At 42.7% G+C, this 21,886-nt stretch overlaps 1 protein-coding gene across 1 annotated transcript in view; it reads right to left on the bottom strand.

Annotated features, from left to right (window-relative positions):
- Positions 1 to 368: 368 nt before the first annotated feature.
- The window catches only part of KCNK9 (potassium two pore domain channel subfamily K member 9), a gene marked incomplete at both ends in the record, with an annotated part of 87,274 nt that continues 65,756 nt past the window's right edge, over positions 369 to 21,886 (bottom strand). The window contains one exon of the mRNA XM_080340390.1: positions 369 to 1,210. Coding sequence (XP_080196516.1) covers positions 369 to 1,210 — 842 coding nt within the window. The remainder of the gene's footprint in view (positions 1,211 to 21,886) is intronic.

Here is a 21,886-nt window from a genome sequence, read left to right as displayed (position 1 = left end):
ACGCACACGCACACCCAACACACACGCAAGCACGCACGCTGCAACCTGCTCGTGAGGAAAGTAGTTTATTAGGTCAGGAGTGCCAGCGGCACATGAAGGCTCCCAGCTGTGTGTGCAACTTTGGATTTGGTACCCACTTCACGTCACCTTGAATCCTCTGACATCCACCGAGGGGGTAATGTAAGGCATACTTTGCTGGAACAGTAAATAATCCATGCTTCATGCTCAAGAGCTGAGTCTCGGAGGAGGACTGGCTTTCTCTGCTCCCTTTGGCCTCGCTCCGTCTCACACAAGGAACAAAAAGAAAAACCCCAAAACAACAGAGAAGAACTGGGGAGAACAAGGAAAGCAAAAGAAGACAAATCCCTTTAAATGGACTTTCGCCTTTTCATCAGCCTGTGGTTATCTGTAAAGCTGTGCAACCCAGGTGAGACGGAGCTGACAGGAGATGGGAAAAGGCTGTTTTTTAATGTGCTTGGCGAGATCTCCTCGATCTTGTAAGAGATGGAGTGAAAGTACTGGGGGTTCAGCTTCGAGCTGAACGAATTTTGGTGGGACACCACCCGGCTGGTGTACTCGTGGGACCTGTAACACATGCAGGAACAAACTGACTGAAGGTCTGTTACTTCGGCCTTATACCGTGGCCGACCATGCTGGGGGTCCTCTTGGATGTGGATAATCATGCTGTTGCGGTTCCCTGCCAGGGATGCCCGTTCCTCAGCATCCCGTCTCTCGTCCTCGCTGTTCATGGTTAAGAACCTGAGAACAACCAGATTTAGAAATGCCCCGATGACTGTCAACCCCACCAGAATGTACATAAAGCTAAAAGCCACGTAGAGAGGCTTCTTTTGAAGGGCCCCTTTGGTTTGCAGGGCCACATAGTCTCCAAACCCTATCGTAGTCAATGTTATAAAGCAGTAATAGTAAGCATGGAAAAAGCTCCATTCCTCATACTGGGAAAAGGCTGCTGCTCCAATGCAGAGTGTTCCCATGCAGGAGAAGAAACCCACAGTGACCATGTTTTCCATGGAGACCTCGGTGCTCCTCATCCCACAGCACTTTTTGATGCGTTTCAAGAGGTACTTGACAAAGGTGTTCATGCGCTCGCCCAAGCTCTGGAACATGACGAGTGTCAGTGGGATCCCCAGGACTGCGTAGAACATGCAAAAGGCCTTCCCCGCGTCTGTCCCTGGGGCGGCGTGTCCGTAACCTGGGAGAGGGAATGAAAAGACAGGACAGTCAGCAAGGCAGGTGATGACCACAAGAATTGCAGAGACTCTGATGCTTCGGCAAGATCCAAAGCTGCGGGAACATTGGAGTCACACAATCTGCCTATCTCGTCACCTATGTCCTGTATCCGGAGCAAATAAAACATAGAACAACAAAGTTATACACACAGCAGTGGGAAAGATGAAAGAATGGGCAATCCATCCTACTTCAGTCTCCTAAACAAGATCATGCTCATCACTCATTTGCTAAAGAAATTACATCCATTCTGTATTACATGCAATATTAAAAACTTTGGAAATAGGCGGACTTGCCCACAGAATTTTTATAGGAGTTGGTGTTGCCCTGTCCCAAAACCAGAGTACACTGATGGCATCCAAATTCTGTGTCTGCTGGCAGCATGGAGTTAACAACATCCACAGACCCACCAACCAAAAAACCTCCTTTTCACACTCTTCCATACTAAACAAACCATTCTCTTAGACAATCTATGAAAGCTACTTGCTGTTCAAACACCACAGGACTTCAGGGGTTTAATGCCTGCTCTATCTTTAATTATTGAAGAATAAACAACTTATCATGTTGTTTTCTATTTTTACAACTTTTACAGCTAGTCTGGCAAAGGCATTTGTGTCAGGATGTTAAACTAATCCAGGACAGAAGATGTAGCAAATTTCAAAGCATAGTTTACAAACAGTAAAATCACGGCTAAACCTTTATTCTGGATCAAACTGTAAGTATGGGGAAGTCTGTTTCGAAATTATAATTTCACTTTTTCACATCGCACAGCTTTGAAAATCTACATTTCTTACAGCTAAGATTCTAAGTGACAGTACTAAAATCTCCAAAATGGGATGGCTGGGACCCACGAGCCCATGGTGTGCATTGACAATGTGGGTACCACTTTCCAGCCTCCCCTTAAAGTCAATGAATAGAAATATGCGCTTCACAAGTGCAGCTTCTCTCATCTATGCCTAGGTGTCTAAAACAGGTCAATGAGTTATTCTGAGGAGACACCTATTTCTCTATGGTCCTTATAATAGAAATCTTGGGACAGAACTCAGTTCAAGATTAATATACCTAAATTTTGGTATTTGTATGTGTCCTGGATGGCCAAGCTTCCACTATAGTCAACAAAGACTTAATGAAAACAGCCGGTAGTGAGTTATTTAACTGACCATCCCAACACTTGTCTACCTTGTGGCAAGATGAAATGACAGTACTGACTGTTCCATTGACCATATTCATTAGGTCCCTATTGGACTGACTAGACATCTCTTCACTGCAGAATTTAGACATCTTCTGCACAGGTAGACAACTGCATGCAAACAGCCAATTGTGGGCATCTCAATTATGAGTAGAGCTCCACGCTCAGTGACTAGCTTCAATATAGTTGCCTGCATTGTAGACACTGGGAGTTTAAATCAGCTTTCCAGAAAAGAGCATCTAGCATCATTTGAGGACCCTGAGATATCAGGATATGTATAGAGGGATGGCAGATGAAGCATAGGGTGTACAGCAGACCATCACTCTTGCAGATCAGAAGCTGGAGGTCAGACAGCACATGAGATACTAGTGGGGCAGGACCATTCTCTCTGTAGTGTCTCAGCCCTGCCCATCACCTTTAGACTCAGGCCACGGACCTGCTGCTCTGAATTTGTCCAGTCCTTCCTTCAAAACTGTTGACACTGCCCACCTCCTCAATCTCCTGTGGCAACATATGCCAGAAGTTCGCTATCTGCTGCGTAAAAAAGTACTTCATAATTTCAAGCAGATCTCCTTGTTTCAGCTAGTGCCCCTTAACTCCAATATTAAAGTTCTATATCTACCTTACCTACTACTTTCATGACTTCAGCTAAACTCAGGTTTATCTCTGCCCTTGGTTTTCTCCTGCCTGAACTGGAGCCACAGCCTTTTCAGCTCCTATAACAGAAATCACATTTCCTTGATCATTTCAACATCTGTCTCTCAGCCTTCTCTAGCTCTATCACATAATTTCTGAGGTGCAGAGACTAGAACACTGCATAACCCTCAGGATGTGAGCACACCACAGAGTCTGCAGTTTTACTAGGACAAAAATATGAACACCAAACGCCCTTCAAAATCAAAAGCAACAGTGGACAAGAAAAATAAAACAAGGAAATCAGCCAGAATGCCCTTCAAAAAGTAACAGTTATTGCCTTAGCTCAGTTGCAAGTTGTTGGCAGATGGATGGGTTGCAAAAATCTCTTTAGAAAAGAGGTACATAAATCAAAACAGGAAGTTATTTTCAGGTTACAAAACAAAGAGATTCACCTGTTGCATTGCACCAGGTAGCCTGTTCATCATAAAAAGCAGTTTCCAAATTACCTGGAAAGGGAGGTGTCTTCAATAGATTGATGCTGGGTTAGTTCCACCTGACTGTCCCTCAATAAAGGCTATAATTGCCTCTCATTACTAAGATCAGCTTTTGAACTACAGGGGTGTTAATTAAACCAGGGACATCTTCCCATTTTATAGCTTTAGTTACAGCTGATAAAAAGAAAGAAAGCTTCAGAAAATGTGATTTTCCAGATGGTTGCAGAGATGGCAGTTGGTGGAAACAGGTTTCACTTTGGGTTCTAAAGAAAATGGTTGGGGCAAAAAAAAGATTTCTTTTGATATGACTATGTCCTTCCCACTAAAGATATCCACAGAGACACTTTAGGGAGATTGTAAAATATTAACATTATGTGCTTACACACTACTTCACAATTGAATAGATTTGTCACAGAGTTTGTAACCAACTTGGGACTCACAGCTCTTCCATAAAATAGGAATATATCTATATCCCTGTTTTACAGACAGGAATGTATAGGCACCAATAGGTTATATTTTCTCTTCGGTTCCTATAGGTAGACAGAATATCCAGAAATTCTGGTTTCTATTCTGCCCAATGTCACACACATTTTCCACAATATCAGATAAACGTCTTTTACTGTATTTTCACCATAAAGCTGTGGTGGAAAAAAAAAATACTTTATTCATGAAGCTGGAATAAGACTTTACAAATAGATTCATGTATAAGGGATCAGAGTCATATATTTCTCAAGTGCAAAATGGCTTTAAGGAATAGGCACCTTTAGTCATTGTGTTCAGCACTCTGAAGTGGGGGGTTTCAAAATACACCAAAGAAAGACTTAACTCTCCATTACTTAAGCATTACAGAATCTCTCCAGCCATACAGAGAGCAATACATGAAAGTAAACTCCAGCAGTGCAAGTTCTCGGAAATTCAGCAAATCTCAAATTTAGAACAAACCACTGCCATCTTAACATCAGAGGCTGTCTCTGGGAGGAATGAGTAGGTCAGTAATTGCCAGAGGAAGGGGGGTAGAGAGAATCATCAATGCTAGAAAGTACACAGGGTCAGTCTCCAGGTACCTGGGTTTTACTTGTGTCAAGTAAAGGCAGAAGCAACTGCCTGGTAGCAGATTTCAGCTACCACAATCCAGCCCAAATTCTGCTGCACGAATGCCACTTCCTTTTAGAGGAGTATAAAAAGATTAATCCACATGAACCATAAGAAAAACAAGGCTTAAAGAGAAAGGTTAAACATGACATTGGTATTTCTCTCTTCTGCAGTGAAGAAGAAAGATCAAAGAGAAGACCTTAAAATTAGGTATAGCAAATGCATCCCCCAATAAGCCTTGGGGCTGAGATAACAGTGAGAAAGGTATAGATGGAGTTTTACATTGGACCACATCTGGGTAAATAATATTAGGTAATACTACCTATACTACTCTAGCCTACTAACCAGTTTGCTGAGGTCCCACAATACAGCGACATGACCACAGCAGGCACGTTTGTCTAATATCTAATGAGATATAACCTGAATGATGGACAGTCTAAATTACTTTCACCTTGATTGGAAGACATATCATTAGTGCTCTCTCTTTTATAACATCTCCCAGCTGCTTAGGCTTTCACAACAGAGCTCATCTGGGTTGGCACCAAGAAGAATAGTTTGGCATGAATAAATGTGACGTCTCAGATATTACTCCAATTCTGGACTGCAGAGCAACAATGCACTGCAAAAGTCATCTCTCCCCAGTTACAGAAGGGCTGGACTACAGACATCAAGCAGGGTTGCAAGAAGGTGTAAGCAAGGGATACAACGGGTCAGACCAGAAGGGCTTACACCAAATGAGTATTCTGTTGAGGTCTTCCCTATCTTTAGATTTTTCCATGCCTTGTCCTTGGAAAACTCTTAAAGGCCATGTGCATCTTTATGTGATTCTAAGAGAAAAAGAGTATACTGTTTTCTTATCTGGCAGAATGTAGCTACGAAAGTCTGGGGAAAACCCAATCAGCCTCCTTCAAAGTTTATTCTTCCATGGCGTCTTTCAGATGAGACACAGAGAGAAGCTCCTCATTACAACCTATGTGAGGCCCATTTGGGACAACAAGCCAAAGAGCTTTCTCTCACTTCTAAATGGATGTTGTGCCAAGGTACCACAACCACAGCATGCAGTGGAACACAGCACACAGCTACCCTGAATCCAGCAGTGACCCTCAAGCAGATGGTTGGGGAAGAGCATAGGGATGGTATAATTACATGTGACACTTCCCCCAAGTATTCATGTACTCAGCTTCGTCATTTGGAGCTCAGGGAGTCAGATATAGTTTCACTTGTTCTAGTAACACAACGGAGTCCTCTTCTATGATCTTGAGCATTGTGCACTGAATGTGTATAAACTTTCAGTATCAGCAACATCCTGTGGCAAGAAGGTCCATAGATCTGTGTGTTCTTTAAAAAAAAAATCATCATTGCTTCTTTAATTCTCTCCCATTACTATAATGTGATATCCCGTCTCCTCTATAGAAGAGAGTAGGAACAACCATTCCCTATTCCCTTTCTTTGTGTCACTCATGATTTTATAGACATTTTATCACCAAAAATGCCTGCATGCATGCCCTAGGCAAGTATCTCTGGCACTTTAGAGCCTCATGTGGACAGACCAGCTTGCTTAGATCTACATCAGTGATCTTTGCACCACGCTCAGCTGCAGGGTATAGACAGGCCCATAACGTCTGTCTTGTCCTCCAACACAAACACTCCTGAATGACACACTGCTTCTGGGACAAAAAGGGCCTCAGTAAATCATTTCATGCTATTGCAATGATGCAGACTGCCCGGAATAAGTAAATCCATAAGAAAAATAAAACATTATGGAAAAAAATCCTGAATACTTTCAGTGTGTTCCCTCTGCATAAGAACCACCTCCAATACTGCAAAGCAATACCTACTCCAGCAAACTAAACTGGGACAAGGGGTGGATTCTACCACCAACCCATGATTGTCCACAATCTTTAATCATTAGCACAGTTCCCATCATGGCTTTACCTTGGACCAACTAGCACTGTTCCAAAGTCCATGCCTGGTCAACCCAAGAAGGTTGATACTGGCCAGAGACCACTGCAGCTAAGCACCACTTTGGGGCACTTACTTCTGTTTAGCTGTTACTGACACTCTCCATGACATCTCTGCTGGCCTCCATGTCCTACAAAACACAGGTCCTGCTGTACTTAGTAGCACAGATGGAGCTTGTGTAGTGTAAAGCAAAGGGTGTTTTTCTACACCAAGTTGTGTTAGAGATTGGGAGAGGTTTACCTCTAGATGTGCATCGGTACCAGGCCAAATACATGAGAAGTGTTAAAAGATAAAAATGAAGTATGGGACTGGTAAGTTATTTATAGGTGATGTTCAGGTCAGTGTGTAGATGCAGAGAGGTTGAGCCTCACTCACATTCACATTCAATGTACAACAGCTTTTAGATGTCTTGGATCTTGAAACAACACTGTGTTATTCATGAGGGACACTTTATTTCTCTCAGGAGTAGGTTTCTCCCCTCATTCATCTACATATCATTCATCCCCATGATGGACATTTGGGCCTGCTTGTCTCTGAGAACAGCCTCCATCCCCATGACTCAAGCCTTTCTTACTCATGCTGGCAGCAGCCCCGGCCGTGAGATAATGAAAAGGGGATAACGGCACCTGTTACTCAGATGAGCAAACATAATTCAGATTAAAACATCTTACTGATGTCACACACTTCACTTCAGGGGTTCACCTACATCAGAGAAACTGCCACAAGAACAGGCTGGCTCTCCACTGGATTTACAGCTTGTGCTTTCAGCAGGGAGAAAAAACAACACAGCCTTCATGGTGCAGATGAAAGAGGTTTCAGTCAGGATCAGGGAGGTGTTTAATCGCATTGGTAGTAATTCATTTACCAGGACAAATCCATTGTCATGTAAGGAAATCAAGAGCACATCATGGATGCTACTGTACCTGGATGAAAGGTGCCATGTAACTACACCAGCCTCCTGGCATATGAGCACAGCTGACTGCTCCTTCTTCTCTCTCCCAGATGCCTTGGCTCTCCCTGAATTCTGCTGCCTTTCTCCACAAACACCTCCAGGACTCTCTTTTTCTTTCATTCTCTTGTTAGTCGATCTCACTGCAGCACATCAACTGAATAACCCCTTTTACTTTGCACAGCTTCCCCTTCCACCCTCAAAGACATCCTCCCCTTCCATGCTCAGAAGACAGTCTCTAATGTCAGGTCAAAGCGTGGCACACAGCTCCCTGCAGGAACACACATCAATATGGGCCAACATCATCCCATGTTGTGAAGACATGGACATTGTGTAAGAGAAGGAAGGATGTGTCAACCCACTGGTTCAACCTCAAATCTGAAATCCCTCGACAAGGTCAGCACAGCCTGTCACCCCAGCTCGCCCCTGGTTTGTTATGACCACTTCCATGTCCTGGCTGCAGAGGAATCACAGAATCACAGAATGGTTTGGGTTCAAATGGACCTCTGGAGGTTTTCTAGTCCAACCCACCTGCTAAAGCAGGTTCAGCCAGAGCAGATTGAACAAGAATGTGTCCAGGCAGGTCTTGAATGTCTTCAGAGAAGGAGACAGAAGGTCACCTCTATGGGGCACATGGCAGAAATGTTTCAGAGGTTCTCAGACTGCTTAGATTGGGCTTTCTTCCCCCTTCCCTGCCTGGACTCCACCACCAGCATGAACATGGGACAGGGTCTCATCTGCCCTGTTGAATGCCTACCTGTGACAGTGGGGGGACAAATTATTCAGTTCATTGAAGCAGAGAAGCTGGGAGTGTTCCTCATTCAGTCGTGTGCCTGTCACAGGTGTGTGCCAAGGCAGCTTCCACCCTTCCCACAGCTGGAGAGACCTCGGGGCTTCTCTGCTTCCCCTGGAAAAGACCTTGTGTTCCTCTTGAACTTATATAGTGACAAGACACAACTCCCTCTTTTAAGAGATAATGCTTCTGCCTAATGAAGAAGCACAGATTTGGTCACAACATTTGGCCCTTTCAGATACCCACTGGGTTACTGCATGAAGGAATAGGTTTACAAGTTTAAACTGAGCCATAAGAAACTTATATTTTTCTGAATAGTTCTGCTTTTCTTTTCATTTCTTTATAAGGATGAGCCACCTATATCTGTATCTCTGCCCATCTGTCTTTCCTCCCCAAAATCTTTGAAGCTGCCCACCAATTTCCATCACTTAGAAGAAGCTGTAATGTGAACTTGATAGTTATCTGTTCTGCTTGGCCTGCCATCTGGCTAATTTGTGTATACACATAAAAGGGACGAAAAATCAACACACACATAGCGCACACTCAGTTGCAATGTGAACAGTTCTTTCTCTGACCAGTTACAGGAAAGAAACAGGAGTTGGAGGTCCTGCAAGATGCAGTGAGACATAGGGGCATGGGAGAGAATTGAAAGAATAGGATGTGTCCATCATCTTATAAGACAGCCTGCGAAGATGAGGATGCAAACCAGGGTTCAAGAGAACTGGAGGATAATTTTGGAGCTGACAGGAAACCAGGTTTGACTACTGCTGCTGCTGCTCTTGTTTCTAGCAAATGACAAAACTTTTTAAAAATTGCTTTAAAAAAAAACTTAAAGATTTGATGGTTCTACATTTGTCTGAGTTCATCGTTCTCTTTTTTTCTTTTTCACATGAACCTTCTCCATTGTCACTAAAAAATGTCAGGAAATGAAGGAAAATGGAAATTTCCAAATAGCCACGTGAAAACACTGACAAGCTTCCTGCCCATCTGTATGACACAGAAAACCTGATCATCCCAAACCTCCTCTTGTTCAACTTTGACAGCTTCTTACTGCTTAGGGAAGAGATGTCTGTGATTACTGTGTGGCGGCTGAGACGGACAAACAACATAGACAAAGTTCCTAAGTACAAACAGCAGTCTCTGTTTATTGCCACAAATGCCCTTTTGTACAGTCTTTACCAGTTCATGTGTCTTTTTGCTATTGGTCACAGGCTGCAATAGTAAAATATCATTGGCTAATTTTGCTAATGTCAATGTTACTCTTTTACTCCCTTCCTTCTCACGGGTACACTTTAATATCTCCAGATACTCCTTTACTCTCATCTTTCTCACAGGTAGGCCTTAATATCTTCAAGGCTAATTTCTGTTCCCATAACCTCTGTCATGGAATCCATTGACCCACCGTAGTCCCCCACATTACTGGCAATACTTTTGAATAAGATGACAGAGCATCTGAGGTACACCTGGTGTACCCCAGGACATCAAGGATGCCAACACTTGCCACTTAATTGTGTCCAGACAACATTAACTCTACCCATCTCTGTGACTTCCTCTGTTTCAGAAAAGAGTCTGGGAAGAGGGACAGGGTTCCTCTCCAGCTCTGTGAGGAGATTGGCACTGAAAAGAGCAGTGATTTGGGCCATGTTTCTGGCATAACATTTCTCAACTCTTCCTGAAACCAACAGCATCTCTTTTCTGTATTTCCAGCTGGGCAGTGGTTGACAGTTCCCTGGACTGCAGCTGGGCCTGGCCACCTTTCTGAAGAAATCAACAGCGGTACAAATCGTCAGCCAGGCACACCACCAGGAGAGCATGTGTGCATCACAGGGACGCAGTAAGACAGATCAGTCAACAAGCTGGATTCTTGTAACAGCAAGAAAAACAAATCTCCGAAGTCCAAGGAGAAGCAGGATGACTGTGACTCTTTGGGTTCATACATCTTTGGAGCTTCGTAGCAAGCTCAAATGATCAGGTTTTCTGGAGCCTGCACACCACCAACTAAGAATAAAACCTTTGCATTTGGACCAGAGTGTGTTTTATATCTCTTTGGCACTGAGATACGTGACTGCACAAAGCCCTGTAGCACTTCTGAGTCAACATTTTCCCGTGCTCTCTATTTCTGATTGCCCCTGGACACATTTTGTCCACTTTCTCCTCTCCATTCTGTTCTCTGAAACAGAGGATTGACCTGAGGCCCACATCACATCTAGTCCCAAGACAAATCACCCCCTGAAGAAGTTCTCAATCTGTAGAGAATCGTAGCAACCACTAGGAAAAGACTTATCAAGTCATGTTATCCATTCCTGGGGGCCAGCATGTGATTGTTCCCTACAATATATTCTTCAGGGCTTTGTCCAGTTTTGTTTAAATGATTGAAATAACAGGGTTTCTGCTCTCTCCCTTAGGAAATTATTCCCCTGTCTAGCAGATCCAGCTATTAGGAAGCTTTTTTTGATACACAGCCTGTATTTTTCTATGCTGTCTTTTATCACAATGTTCTTTTATAGCCCTTAATCCAACACACCCCATTTCTCTCCATCATTACTTGCTCCTTTACACTTCTTGGAGACAATCACAGCTTCATCCCTTAGTTAGCATTAGCTATAAACAGAGCTCTTTGAGGCAGAGTCCTGCTGCAAGGAAGACAATGGGTGTTTTAAAACATATAACTGGACTGAGATTTCAAATGTCTTCTCAGAAGCAGCTCCTTATGTGATCACTTTTATTGAACTTCTTTGAGATCCCCCTTGCTCTTCAGAAACTTTCAGGAACTTTGCTAGAGTTGTGCTCAGTCCTTATAGATACAGGACCATGGCAAGAGGGTTATCAGTTCCCTAGAATGCAAAATATCCTCTGGGTATGCTGGGTATAGTGATGTGGCCATCACTATAACATTGCCTTCATTGTATAGCAGACTACTGCTGATGCTGTCACTTCTTTACATTTCAAAGCCTCCTTTGCACATATGCAACTGCAATAAGCTTTATTTTTCCTCAGTCCCTCCTATTAATGGCCTTATTGGGCAATTTGAACAGTTTTCTGTAACTGATTCTGGTTGCTCCCAGTTTATTGGCAATGATCTGAGATGTCTCCATGAGGGAGGAAGATGAAGGACTCACCACCTGCAGAGCTGGCAGGATGATCCAAACAGCACTCTGAGGGATCAGGGGGAAAATACGTCAGGAAGAAGCGTAGCGGCTCATATCTGAACAAGAGGCCAAAAATGAACGAGTTTCTTCTTCCTTCACTATGCTCTGATGACAGAAAAGCACTATGAGAAATTTCTGATTTCTCATTGTTCAAGGTGTTAGTTCTTTTCAAACTAAAAGTGTATCAAGTTTGAGCCTTCGTGGGGTTAACAGACCTGATGAATGCCTGAGACAGCTCTAAGTCTGACATTGCCAGGGCTTGCAAAGCTCAATCTGAACAAAACTCTGCTCAAGAAGCATCAGCGAAGGCTGGCAAGCAGCAAAGTGGCTCGAAACATCAGGCACAAATCACTCCTGACATAGTAACGGCATCCCCCAAACCTGTGGTGTCATTGCCCACTGCAGTCCACAGAGCTCTGTTTGCAGATCAGCGTGACTTCAAATGGTAAAATGCAGCATATCCAGCAAGAAACGTGGGGTGACATTGAGGGAAGCGGGTCAACTGTGTTTTCACTGAAGCAATTTCATTTTGCCTCAATGACTTTCCTCTCTATGCAACTAAGAGACTTAGAAGAGCACAGACAGCTTGCCATGAGTTTGGTCACCTATCTGTTTTTATTTCATGTCATATCTACCACAGATTGCTCCCATGCAGAAGAAAAAAATAATAATAATAAAAAATTATATATATATATATATATATTTAGACTTTTAGAAACTTTTAGAAAACACTAAAAGACACATGGTATTTTAAGCAGATTGTCCTTCTTGCTGTTTGAGAAACCAGGTCTTCCTCCATCCAAAAGGGCAGATAAAAGAAGGGTCAGCAATTCCAACTGTGCTCAGCTTCGGTCCTTGCTAGAAAAACATGCCAGCAAATCAATTAGGAGACTTCTACCAATACAGATAAAGTGGTACAAGCTCTGATTTAGGCAAAGTTGCACAGATACAAAAGCATCTACTCAAGGGTAGTTTCTGTCTTGGCAGGTGAACAGTCAAGTGTGGAGGAACCACCAGTTCCTCTTCCCTCTCCTTTGCTTCTCACTCTCTGTCCCTTCACGATCATGATAAGGAATTAGCCAGATGGATAAAAGTTTTCCTGCTTCTAGATCTTTGCAATCATAGACTCCTTTACATCAGTTACAGCATTTATTGTATACTTCTCTGAAAAAAACACTCCCGAACACATCTTCTGACTCTGGCTGGCTGTAGTTTTGGCCAAGGCTATTTTCCCTGCAGACACTCTAATTTTCCAGCAGCTTTATTAGCTGAAAACTGTCTTCAGTGATCTAATAGCCAAAGCAAGTGTAGTCCATCACAATTTCTCCCATTACATCACATACAGACCAAGCAGTGATTCAGTTGGATTTATAGACAGATTTCATCAAAGCAGTACATGTGTTTCTTAAAAACAAACAAACAAACAAACAAACAAAAAAAACCAACAACCAAGAAAAGCATTTTGTTCAAATGCTTTAGACTGAGCTTATTTTACCAATGTACAAGTTTTTTGTGTGTTACTCTTATTCTTAAAATAGGCTTATGCCTGAAAATACAAGCATAAAGAGAATTCCCAATTTCTCTTTACAAATTTTAAGTGTATTCTGTCAATTGCCTTTGAAAAACTGAAATAATTCATCCAAAACTACTGTGAAGGAAGAAGTTCAGTTCTGACTGAGAAAGCATTTTTGGAAGTTGAAACGAAGAAAGTTAACAGAAATATATTGCCCAACTTTATTGTCCTATTCAATTTTCCATTGAGCCTGTACTAACTTTGAGGTACATTTATCCTTCCACTTTGAAGACAGAAGAACTGAACTAAAACATGAAGGTCAAAGTTTTGCAACCTTGTTCAGGGTTGTCTGTAGGAAGATTTGCTGGAATTGCAATATCAGGGTAATTACATCGCTGGAGTTAGACCAGTCTAACTCACTGGGTTGCCACTTTCAAATGAAGCCACCTCATCCTTTTTTTTCTGATTGTGGCTTTTATCTGAAAGAAGCAAACACATACCAGGAGCATAGAGACTGTCAGCACCTTTCCCCACCAAGACAAAACCAGAGATGTTTCTCATGGGATGCTGTTCCAGCCAGCAGAAACTGTCCAAGGCAAGTCAGGTGTTTTAGGAACTTGTGCCTAAGAGAAGTTAAACCCAGAACTTCAGTTCATATGCAGTGAAACTCTCCTTAAAAAGACAGAGGTCCACTTCAGTTGGGACATCTGTCTCCACTAATCAAGCTGTACGACTGTCCCTAAACTCACTGGTCTGCCAGCTAAAACTCTTCCTATTTTCAATCAAAATTCGTTGAAGGTCTGTTTGTTCTCATAAAAGTAAAGTCCTTGGCTCAAACAGCAATCCTCCCAGTTTGTCTTCTTTGCTCCCATAGATTAATAAAGATCAGCCATATCTCACCAGCCTGTATTTTTTTTCCCTAGGATGAATAAATCAGCTACTGCTAGTCTGTTGCAGTAGATAGTTTCACTTTCATAGCATTTTGCACCTTTCCAGCTTGAATTCAATTTTCTTGTACATCAACAACCCAAATTTAGATACAGAAACACAGAAATTCAATGCTCCATTTGTACAGACTTTGAATAGTATTTCATACAATTTTAGATGGATATTGTAGACAGCACTGACACAAAACTTGAAATAAAGTACTGCATCACTAACTTACTTGTCTTTTGTTCACAGTGCTAAAAATCCATGGGATCTTATTTCATCTCGTACTGATGAAAACAGAGTAATCTTTCTTGGTGACTATGAAGTCACAGCACTATGACTCAAGTATACACGAGTTCATGGTCTTACTCGAGACAAGTGTTTGAGCTCGGCTCCATGTTAGCATTAAACAGATGGATGCTAAAAAGAAACTTTCCGTATACTGCAAGCATCTCTCCAACAAATGACCCATGAAAAGCCGGATGGGGTTCATGTCTGCTACTGAGTCTTGAAGCTGACAGGTAGATCCCAATTAGTTATTCTAAAAGTGGCTCTGTTTAATCTTGACACCTTTCCAGTTCCCAACAAATCCTTTTTTTCTGAGACCACTCTGAGATCTTTCACCTCCCCTTTTATTTCTTTATTGTTTACAGATATCTACCTTCTCCACGTCAGCCCTGATAAGCACAGCAAGCAGCAAGATTGCAGGAGGCAGTAGAGTGAGACACCATTTAATGTACCTGACTAGGCATAATCAGAACAATCCATCACTTCAGTTTTTTATTCCCAGACAGCAGGAATAGTCAAACTGAGTAGAAAGAAAAGGGAAGCCACTTACCAGAACTTCTTCAAATCTCACCATTTTTCTTTTCCTGGGTGGAAAACAGTGTCGACTATATTATATTAATACCATAACCAGGTGTTTTTCATTTTATTTCATCCCTGAACTCCTCCATACAAATTAGCTCAAGAAATCAGACTGACAAAATACTTCATATGATGTTTCTGAGCAGACCTAATCATCATTTGCACAGTTTTTATACCCAAGAACCTCCACTGTAATCCAAGACCCCACAGTGGCAGGAGCTATATAAATGACACAGAATACCATGAGATGATCCATGGCTATTCACAATTCTTCTCTGACATGAACTAATATCTGCACCTTCCAGACTTGGATCATAGAGAGAGAGAGGACCTAGTCATGAAGAATATAGATCTGACTAAAGCCCCCCAGAAAAGGCCATGTGATCTGGAAAATTATTAATCTGTTCAACAAGGGAGAAAACCCAGTAGGAGGATTATTTAGAACTGTTTTGGACACAACACTGGATAAGATCCTCCAGAACCAGTCCCGTAGGGATTTAAGTTTCAGTTTCAGCTTCATTTGCAGGCTTTGAAGTTTATTTAAGGAGCAGCACTGCTGAGGGACCAGTGCAGTTCCTGTCTATAAGACACTATGACCTTCAGTTGTGCTGCCCCTCACATGCATACCCTATACTTCCAGTATATCAACTCACACTCCTTAGTTTGGGATTGGAGTTGCAGACATATGCTCAAGTTTGGACTCTCAGTAAGAATCTTAGCACAGTTTTGTGGAAGTCAAATTTTCTCAACTGTGCACTTCTGGAAATCGATATGTATAATCACGTGGTGGGCTGACCTCGGCTGGCCATGAAATCGCTCTCACACTTCCTCTCCATAAACAGGACTGGGGGAAAAAGCAGGATGGAAAAACTTGTGGCTTGAGATAAAGACAGGGAGACGGTTCAACAGTTACCACAACAGGCAAAGCAGACTCAGCTTGGGGAATATTAATTTAATTTATTACCAATTAATAACAGAGTAAGATAGTGAGAAACAAAGGTAAAAATAAAAACCCTTTCCCCTGAACTCCTCCCTTCTTTCCAGGCTCAACTTCACTCCTTCATTCTCAAGTCTTCTAGCATCCTCCTCCTCATCCAGTGCAGGGGGGAGATGAGGAATGGGGGTTGTGGTCAGTCCATAACAGAATCACAGAATGTCAGGAGTTGGAAGAGACCCTGAAAGCTAATCCAGTCCAATCCCCCCCCCAGAGCAGGAACACCCAGATGAGGTTACACAGGAAGGTGTCCAGGTGGGTTTGAACATCTGCAGAGAAGGAGACTCCACAACCTTCCTGGGCAGCCTGGGCCAGGCTCTGCCACCCTCACCATGAAGAAGTTTCTTCTCAAATGTAAGTGGAACTTCTAGTGTTCCAGTTGGAACCCATTGCCCCTTGTCCTACCATTTGTTGTCATCAAGAAGAGCCTGGCTCCATCCTCCTGACACTCACCCTTTATATATTTGTAAACATTAACACTTCATGTCTGCTGCTCTTTCCTCCTCACACTCTTCTTGTGCTCCAGCATAGAGTCCCTCCCACGGGATATAGTCTTTCATTGAACTGCTCCAACAGGGGTCCTTCCCATGGGTTGCAGTTCTTCAAGAGCTGCTCCAGCATGGGTCCCTTCCACGGGGTGCAGTCCTTCAGGAATAGACTGTTTGTCTCTCCCACCTGCTGTTTCTTAACTATGTTAACACAGGGGTGCCACCAGCATCATTGATGGGCTCAGCCTTAGTGAGCAGCAGGTCCATCTTGAAGCCAGCTGAAGCTGATTCTGACCAACAAGGGGCAGCTCCTGATGTCACAGAGGGCACCCTTGCAGCTGCTGCCAACTAAAACCATGTAAACCCAATACAGATTAATAGCTATTTGTTATTTTTTTATATGTCTTGTAAATAACCATTCCACTTCCAGACTTGCTACCTCATTTGCTGTTGGCTCTTGCTTTGTAAAACTGTAAGAAGTTCGACAGAGCTGTTGTCACCGGTTTCAAGTGCTCACACTGAGGCTGAAGATGTGCCTGAGTCCTGAAGACCTCCTGACTTCCTGGCTGTGTAGCAGTAGCAGAATTATAAACCTGGCAATGTTTTATTTATCTTTGCAGAAAAACAGCTCTCGGCTTGAAAGAACCTGTCCCAAGGAAAAAAGACTTGGGTAAGCATCGACACATCTACTGGGTAGAGAAGTTGCTTTTCTTACTATGCAGATAGGCAGTACATGTCCTAAACACAGAGATGAAAATATCCTTCGAAAGAAAACAAAATCTTCTTTGACTACACTGAATTTTAGATAGAATTCTGTACTCACTGGCCTATTTCTCCCACCAGTTTATTTCTATTTCTTCTCCACAGCCTCTCTCTTCTTGTTGGCCATATCCATTCCTCTTCTTTCCCTGCTCCATCTATATGTCACTCCCATGACATTCCCATGCTTTCACACTACTTGTTTTCATTCGCTGTCATCCCCTTTTTATTTACCTCCTCTCTCTTGCTCACTTTCATTCCCATTTGCTCCTTCTTCACTCTTCTCTGTCTTGACTACAGCGAACACCTGCATCCTTAGGCAATGAACAATAGTTACAAGACCTTCATAGCCTATAACCACCCTATACAAGAGTTGTTATATGACCAAAATTGCCAACTATAAACCATCAGCCTTACCTTTGCAGTCAAGATTAATTCTGGCATGGTACATTATAAAATTAGCCATCCTTGGCAAAGCTACTGGCCTTTAGCTTTCACAAGAACACAATTAAATGGCATTTGCACAGTCAAGCTAGAGCAAAGCTAAGAGGAGGCAGACATCATGAAGTTATTAGATTAGGAAGTAAAACAATTACTCCTCGGTTAGATCAAGCATTTGGACATATTATATAATGTTTCAGAGGTAATACAGGCAAAATGAAACCTCTTAGGTACTTTTCCTGCTTCCATCCTTCTCCAACCAAGCTATGGAGAGGCACATGAAATAATAGAAAATAAGGAAAGTCACTACCAGATCTCCAGAATTTGCATTTGCTCAACAGGTAACTTGTACCACACCAGTTAAAAGGTTAACTCAGTGAGAACTCTGGAGCACGCACAGAGTTTGAGGTCTTTTCTAATTAAACACAAGACACATAATAATCAGAGCTGCTCCTTCACCCCAGGACTGGATCTGCAGCTCGTCTAAGTCAGCAGAATGGCCTAGAGGAGCTACTTTGATTTATGTTGGCTAAAAGTTCAGCCCCAGAGCCTCTGTGCCTACAAGAGGATGTGTTAGCATAACTGTTGAGCATCTGGGCTTAAAGAAGCCTTGCTGACACATAGATTTTCACCATGTATATACATCAGTAGCAATTCAGTCCTCACCTTTTCTCCATGTCAGCTTTTGATCAGCAATGAACAATGCTCTGGAGCTGGTGTCCACAAGCTCCATCCTACTGGGGCGATCTCCAACCCCAACTCAAGGATATGGTCCAAAGAAAACAAAACCAAGCAAATTTGCTGAGCATGCCCTACTTTCTCATCACAGAAGCCCCGAAGTAGCTGAATTTGGCATGATTTTGGGAAAAAAAAAAACATAAAACACAGAATAGTTTCAACCCAACTTGTTTGTTTTTTTTTTTCATAAGCTGTGACATGGTTTGCTGATGCAAATTGGAAAAGTTAAACATTTGTCCAGACTCCTTTAAACATCTATGCCATGTCTAAAGGTAAGTATCAACACCACTATTAGGAAACCAAGGATCGCAATGGGCTCTTTAGAGGAAGGGGAACAAGACACACTGGCTTTAGAGTAAAAGATCTGTGGTCCCCTGGAGTCTCTCCAGGGCAAGTGTCCCAGGCACTCAAATCATCACAAAGTGACAACATGTCCTCTGGAAGCTGGGTTCAACTTTTGACAACCCACTGAAGTTTTACGTGTGAATCCTGTTCAGCACAGCTCTGTTCCTCCACCCACCCGCAGCCAAAGGAGCAGACTGGCTTAATTTACTGCTGTTTAAAAACAGACGCTGGCCCTCAATTCATCTCCCTCAAGAGAAAAAAATACCCAGTCTCCTCAAATGAAAAGCCCTGCAGGATTTTGCCTGTGCAAATGCGAGATGGAGATTTGACAATAAAAAAGACATTTCATTTGTCTTATTAGTGGCTGACTACTGTGGAAGGTGTTCAATCAATTAGACTGATCTTAAACTCCTGAATTATTGATAGAGAGAGCTGGATTACACTCTCAAATGCTTTTAGCTTAATTGTCCAACCCATCATTGCTTCATTTTGCCTTTCTTATGTATATAATTTTTTGTTGTTGTTTTGTTTTTAACTATAACATCTTGCCAGTGGCTGACCCTGTTACTTTGCTGCTGATGCTGACCCAGGGAGCGAACGGTGAATCCTCGGCCAGGCATCGCTGGATGGATGCAACAGAAAGGCAATGCCAAGGTGGTACCAGCACCCTCCAGAGACCAAGTGGAATGGGGTGATGGGACAACACTGGCTTCTCAGCATGAGTGAGACATGCATGGGAGATCAGGGGTGCCCCTCTTCCACCTCCCACCCACTGCATACATTTTACAACTTTCAGTCCCCTCCCATGACTTTCTCTTCACACATCCACTCCTTTTCCCTTTCCTTTTCCCTTTCCCTTTCCCTCACATGCAGAAGTGCAATACAGCACAGATCTGGAGTTTGTCTCAGCCAGTGTACCATCTTCAACGCTATTCAAGTTTCTGAATGGCCTTTCTTACACCATCTTGACCACCATGGTGCCCCTCAAGTCTTGTTAACTTGGTCGACAGCAGCTGAATGTGAGCCAACAGTGTGCCCAGGTGACTAAGAAGGCCAACAGCATCATGGCTTGTATCAGGAATAGTGTGGCCAGCAGGCCCAGGGCAGTGACCGTCCCCCTGGCTTGGGCACTTGTGAGGCCAAACCTCGAATCCTGGGGTCAGTTTTGGGCCCCTCACAACAGAAAAGCCCTTGAGGTGCTGGAGCGAGTTGAGAGAAGGGAACGGAGCTGGGGAAGGGGCTGGAGCACAAGTGTGATGGGAGCGGCTGAGGGACCTGGGGGGTTCAGCTGGAGAACAGGAGCTGAGGGGAGACCTTGTGACCTCTGAACTGCCTGAAAGGAGCTTGGAGCATGGAGGGGGTTGGTCTCTTCTCCCAGGTAACAAGTGACAGGATGAGAGGAAATGGCCTCAAGTTGCAGCAGGGGAGGTTCAGACTGGATATTAGGAAAAAATTCTTCATGGAAAGAGTTGTCAGGCATTGGAACAGGCTGCCCAGGGAAGTGACAGAGTCACCATCCCTGGAGGGGTTTAAAAGACACATAGAGAGATTCTTAGGGACATGGTTTAGAGGTGGATCTGGCAGTGTTGGGTTAATGGCTGGACTCGATGATCTTCCACTCAGAATGATTCTACGATTCTGTAACTTTCCCTCTTCGTTTCCCCTCTCAATACCTTCCAGCTTCTTCTGTCCCCCTCCTCACAATTTCTCAGCTCTTACACCCTCTCCCCCATTTCCCAGACTGGATTCATTCTCTCCCTCCTCTGCTTGTAAACTGGGGTGAGCAGGTTGGTGTAAAAATCATCAGGATTAGGGAACACAAGCAAAACAGTTAAATGCGGCTGGCAGAGATAACAAGTGTCATTATGTGCAGGGCTTTGAGTAATCCAGTGTGCACACAAGCCCCGATCTGCACTGACCTTGATTGCTTAACTCTCTCTGACGTATCAGGACATTAGCAGAGACAGATTCACTGTATTCAAGCGTGCTCCATATTTTATAGACTAAGCACATCTTAAATGCTTTTAAAGTGTAGTTCTCTGTGACTCTTTTGCAAGCTAACCTAAAGCAGGGAGACAGGCACAAATGGATTTATAAGGGTATGGGAGCTATTCATAGCAAGAGAGGAAAAAGAGAAAGGTGGGGGAAAAAGAGAAAAATGAGATGGGAAAGAGTATGAAAAAGAGATGGAATAAGCAGAGAGAAGAGGTGAAAAAAGAGAAAGGAGGATATGAAGAAAAAGAAAGGCAATAAAACAAGAGAAAGTGATAAGAAAATAAAAATATGAGGAAAACTTGTCCATGGAAAATGACAGATACGCGACATGAATGCTTGGAAGAACAAGAACTCCTGGTGCCAGATGTAAAACAGAGTATTTCTGCGATAACAGGAACATGATACAATCGGTACATAGTACGGGGGATATGATCTGCGAAATAAATAAAAGTCATAATAGCAAAACTGCAGTGCAGGTGAATAACATGGTAGCTCATAAGGATTTAAAAAATGAGACCATGCATAGAACAGGATCTATCTGAAAACAATTGATTTTTTGGGAAGCTCTTGTGGATCTCTGCCATTGGATCCAGACGTGACAAGAGATCGCTGGGAAATTATTAGAAAGATAAATATTACTGGGAAATGTGTCATTTTCCAATTTTCTAGATGGCAAGTGGAGAATTACTGTTACTAGCGATACTTGAACTCTGTCCTTCCTGGATGTAATAGGCAATAGATTTTTCCCCCTGAAATAGCATTGGAGCTAGCAAAAAGAAATTCTATTTGATACTTGGTTTAGATGAATACTATGGAGAAGTGTTTGATCGAGTGTTCACCTGTACTGTTAAAATTAAAAACAAGAATAAGCAAAAGCAGGTATCCAAGTCCTTAATTTCCAAAGTACAATGGTGAAAAATTAAAGGATCACTTGGCATGAAGAACACAGATAACTTGAAAAAAGCAGCTTGAAATTTCTCCATGACAAATACACAAAGAATACCAGGATTGGATAACAATAATGCTTATTGCAACAGATTTTGCAGCTTATTGAAAGATCACAATAGTACTTATTGCAAGGTGGAATTGACAGAAACACCTAAATGGAATGGGAAAAGGACAAATCAACGAAGCTAAGTTTCTATCTGTAGGGTTATGATGAGAACTGCCTAAAAAACATAAAAACAAATAGAAGAGGGTTCTCTGGATATGTAAGGAAAGAAGGCAGCTAGGGGAACAAGAGTAGGATGAGCCATACATTAGAAGAAAATATTGCTTTAGTTTTCGGCAGAAAGAAGGTTACTTAG

This window comes from Nesoenas mayeri, assembly GCF_963082525.1.
Source record: "Nesoenas mayeri genome assembly, chromosome: 2".
Lineage (NCBI taxonomy): Eukaryota > Metazoa > Chordata > Aves > Columbiformes > Columbidae > Nesoenas > Nesoenas mayeri.
This window is presented reverse-complemented; position numbering and strand designations above follow the sequence as displayed.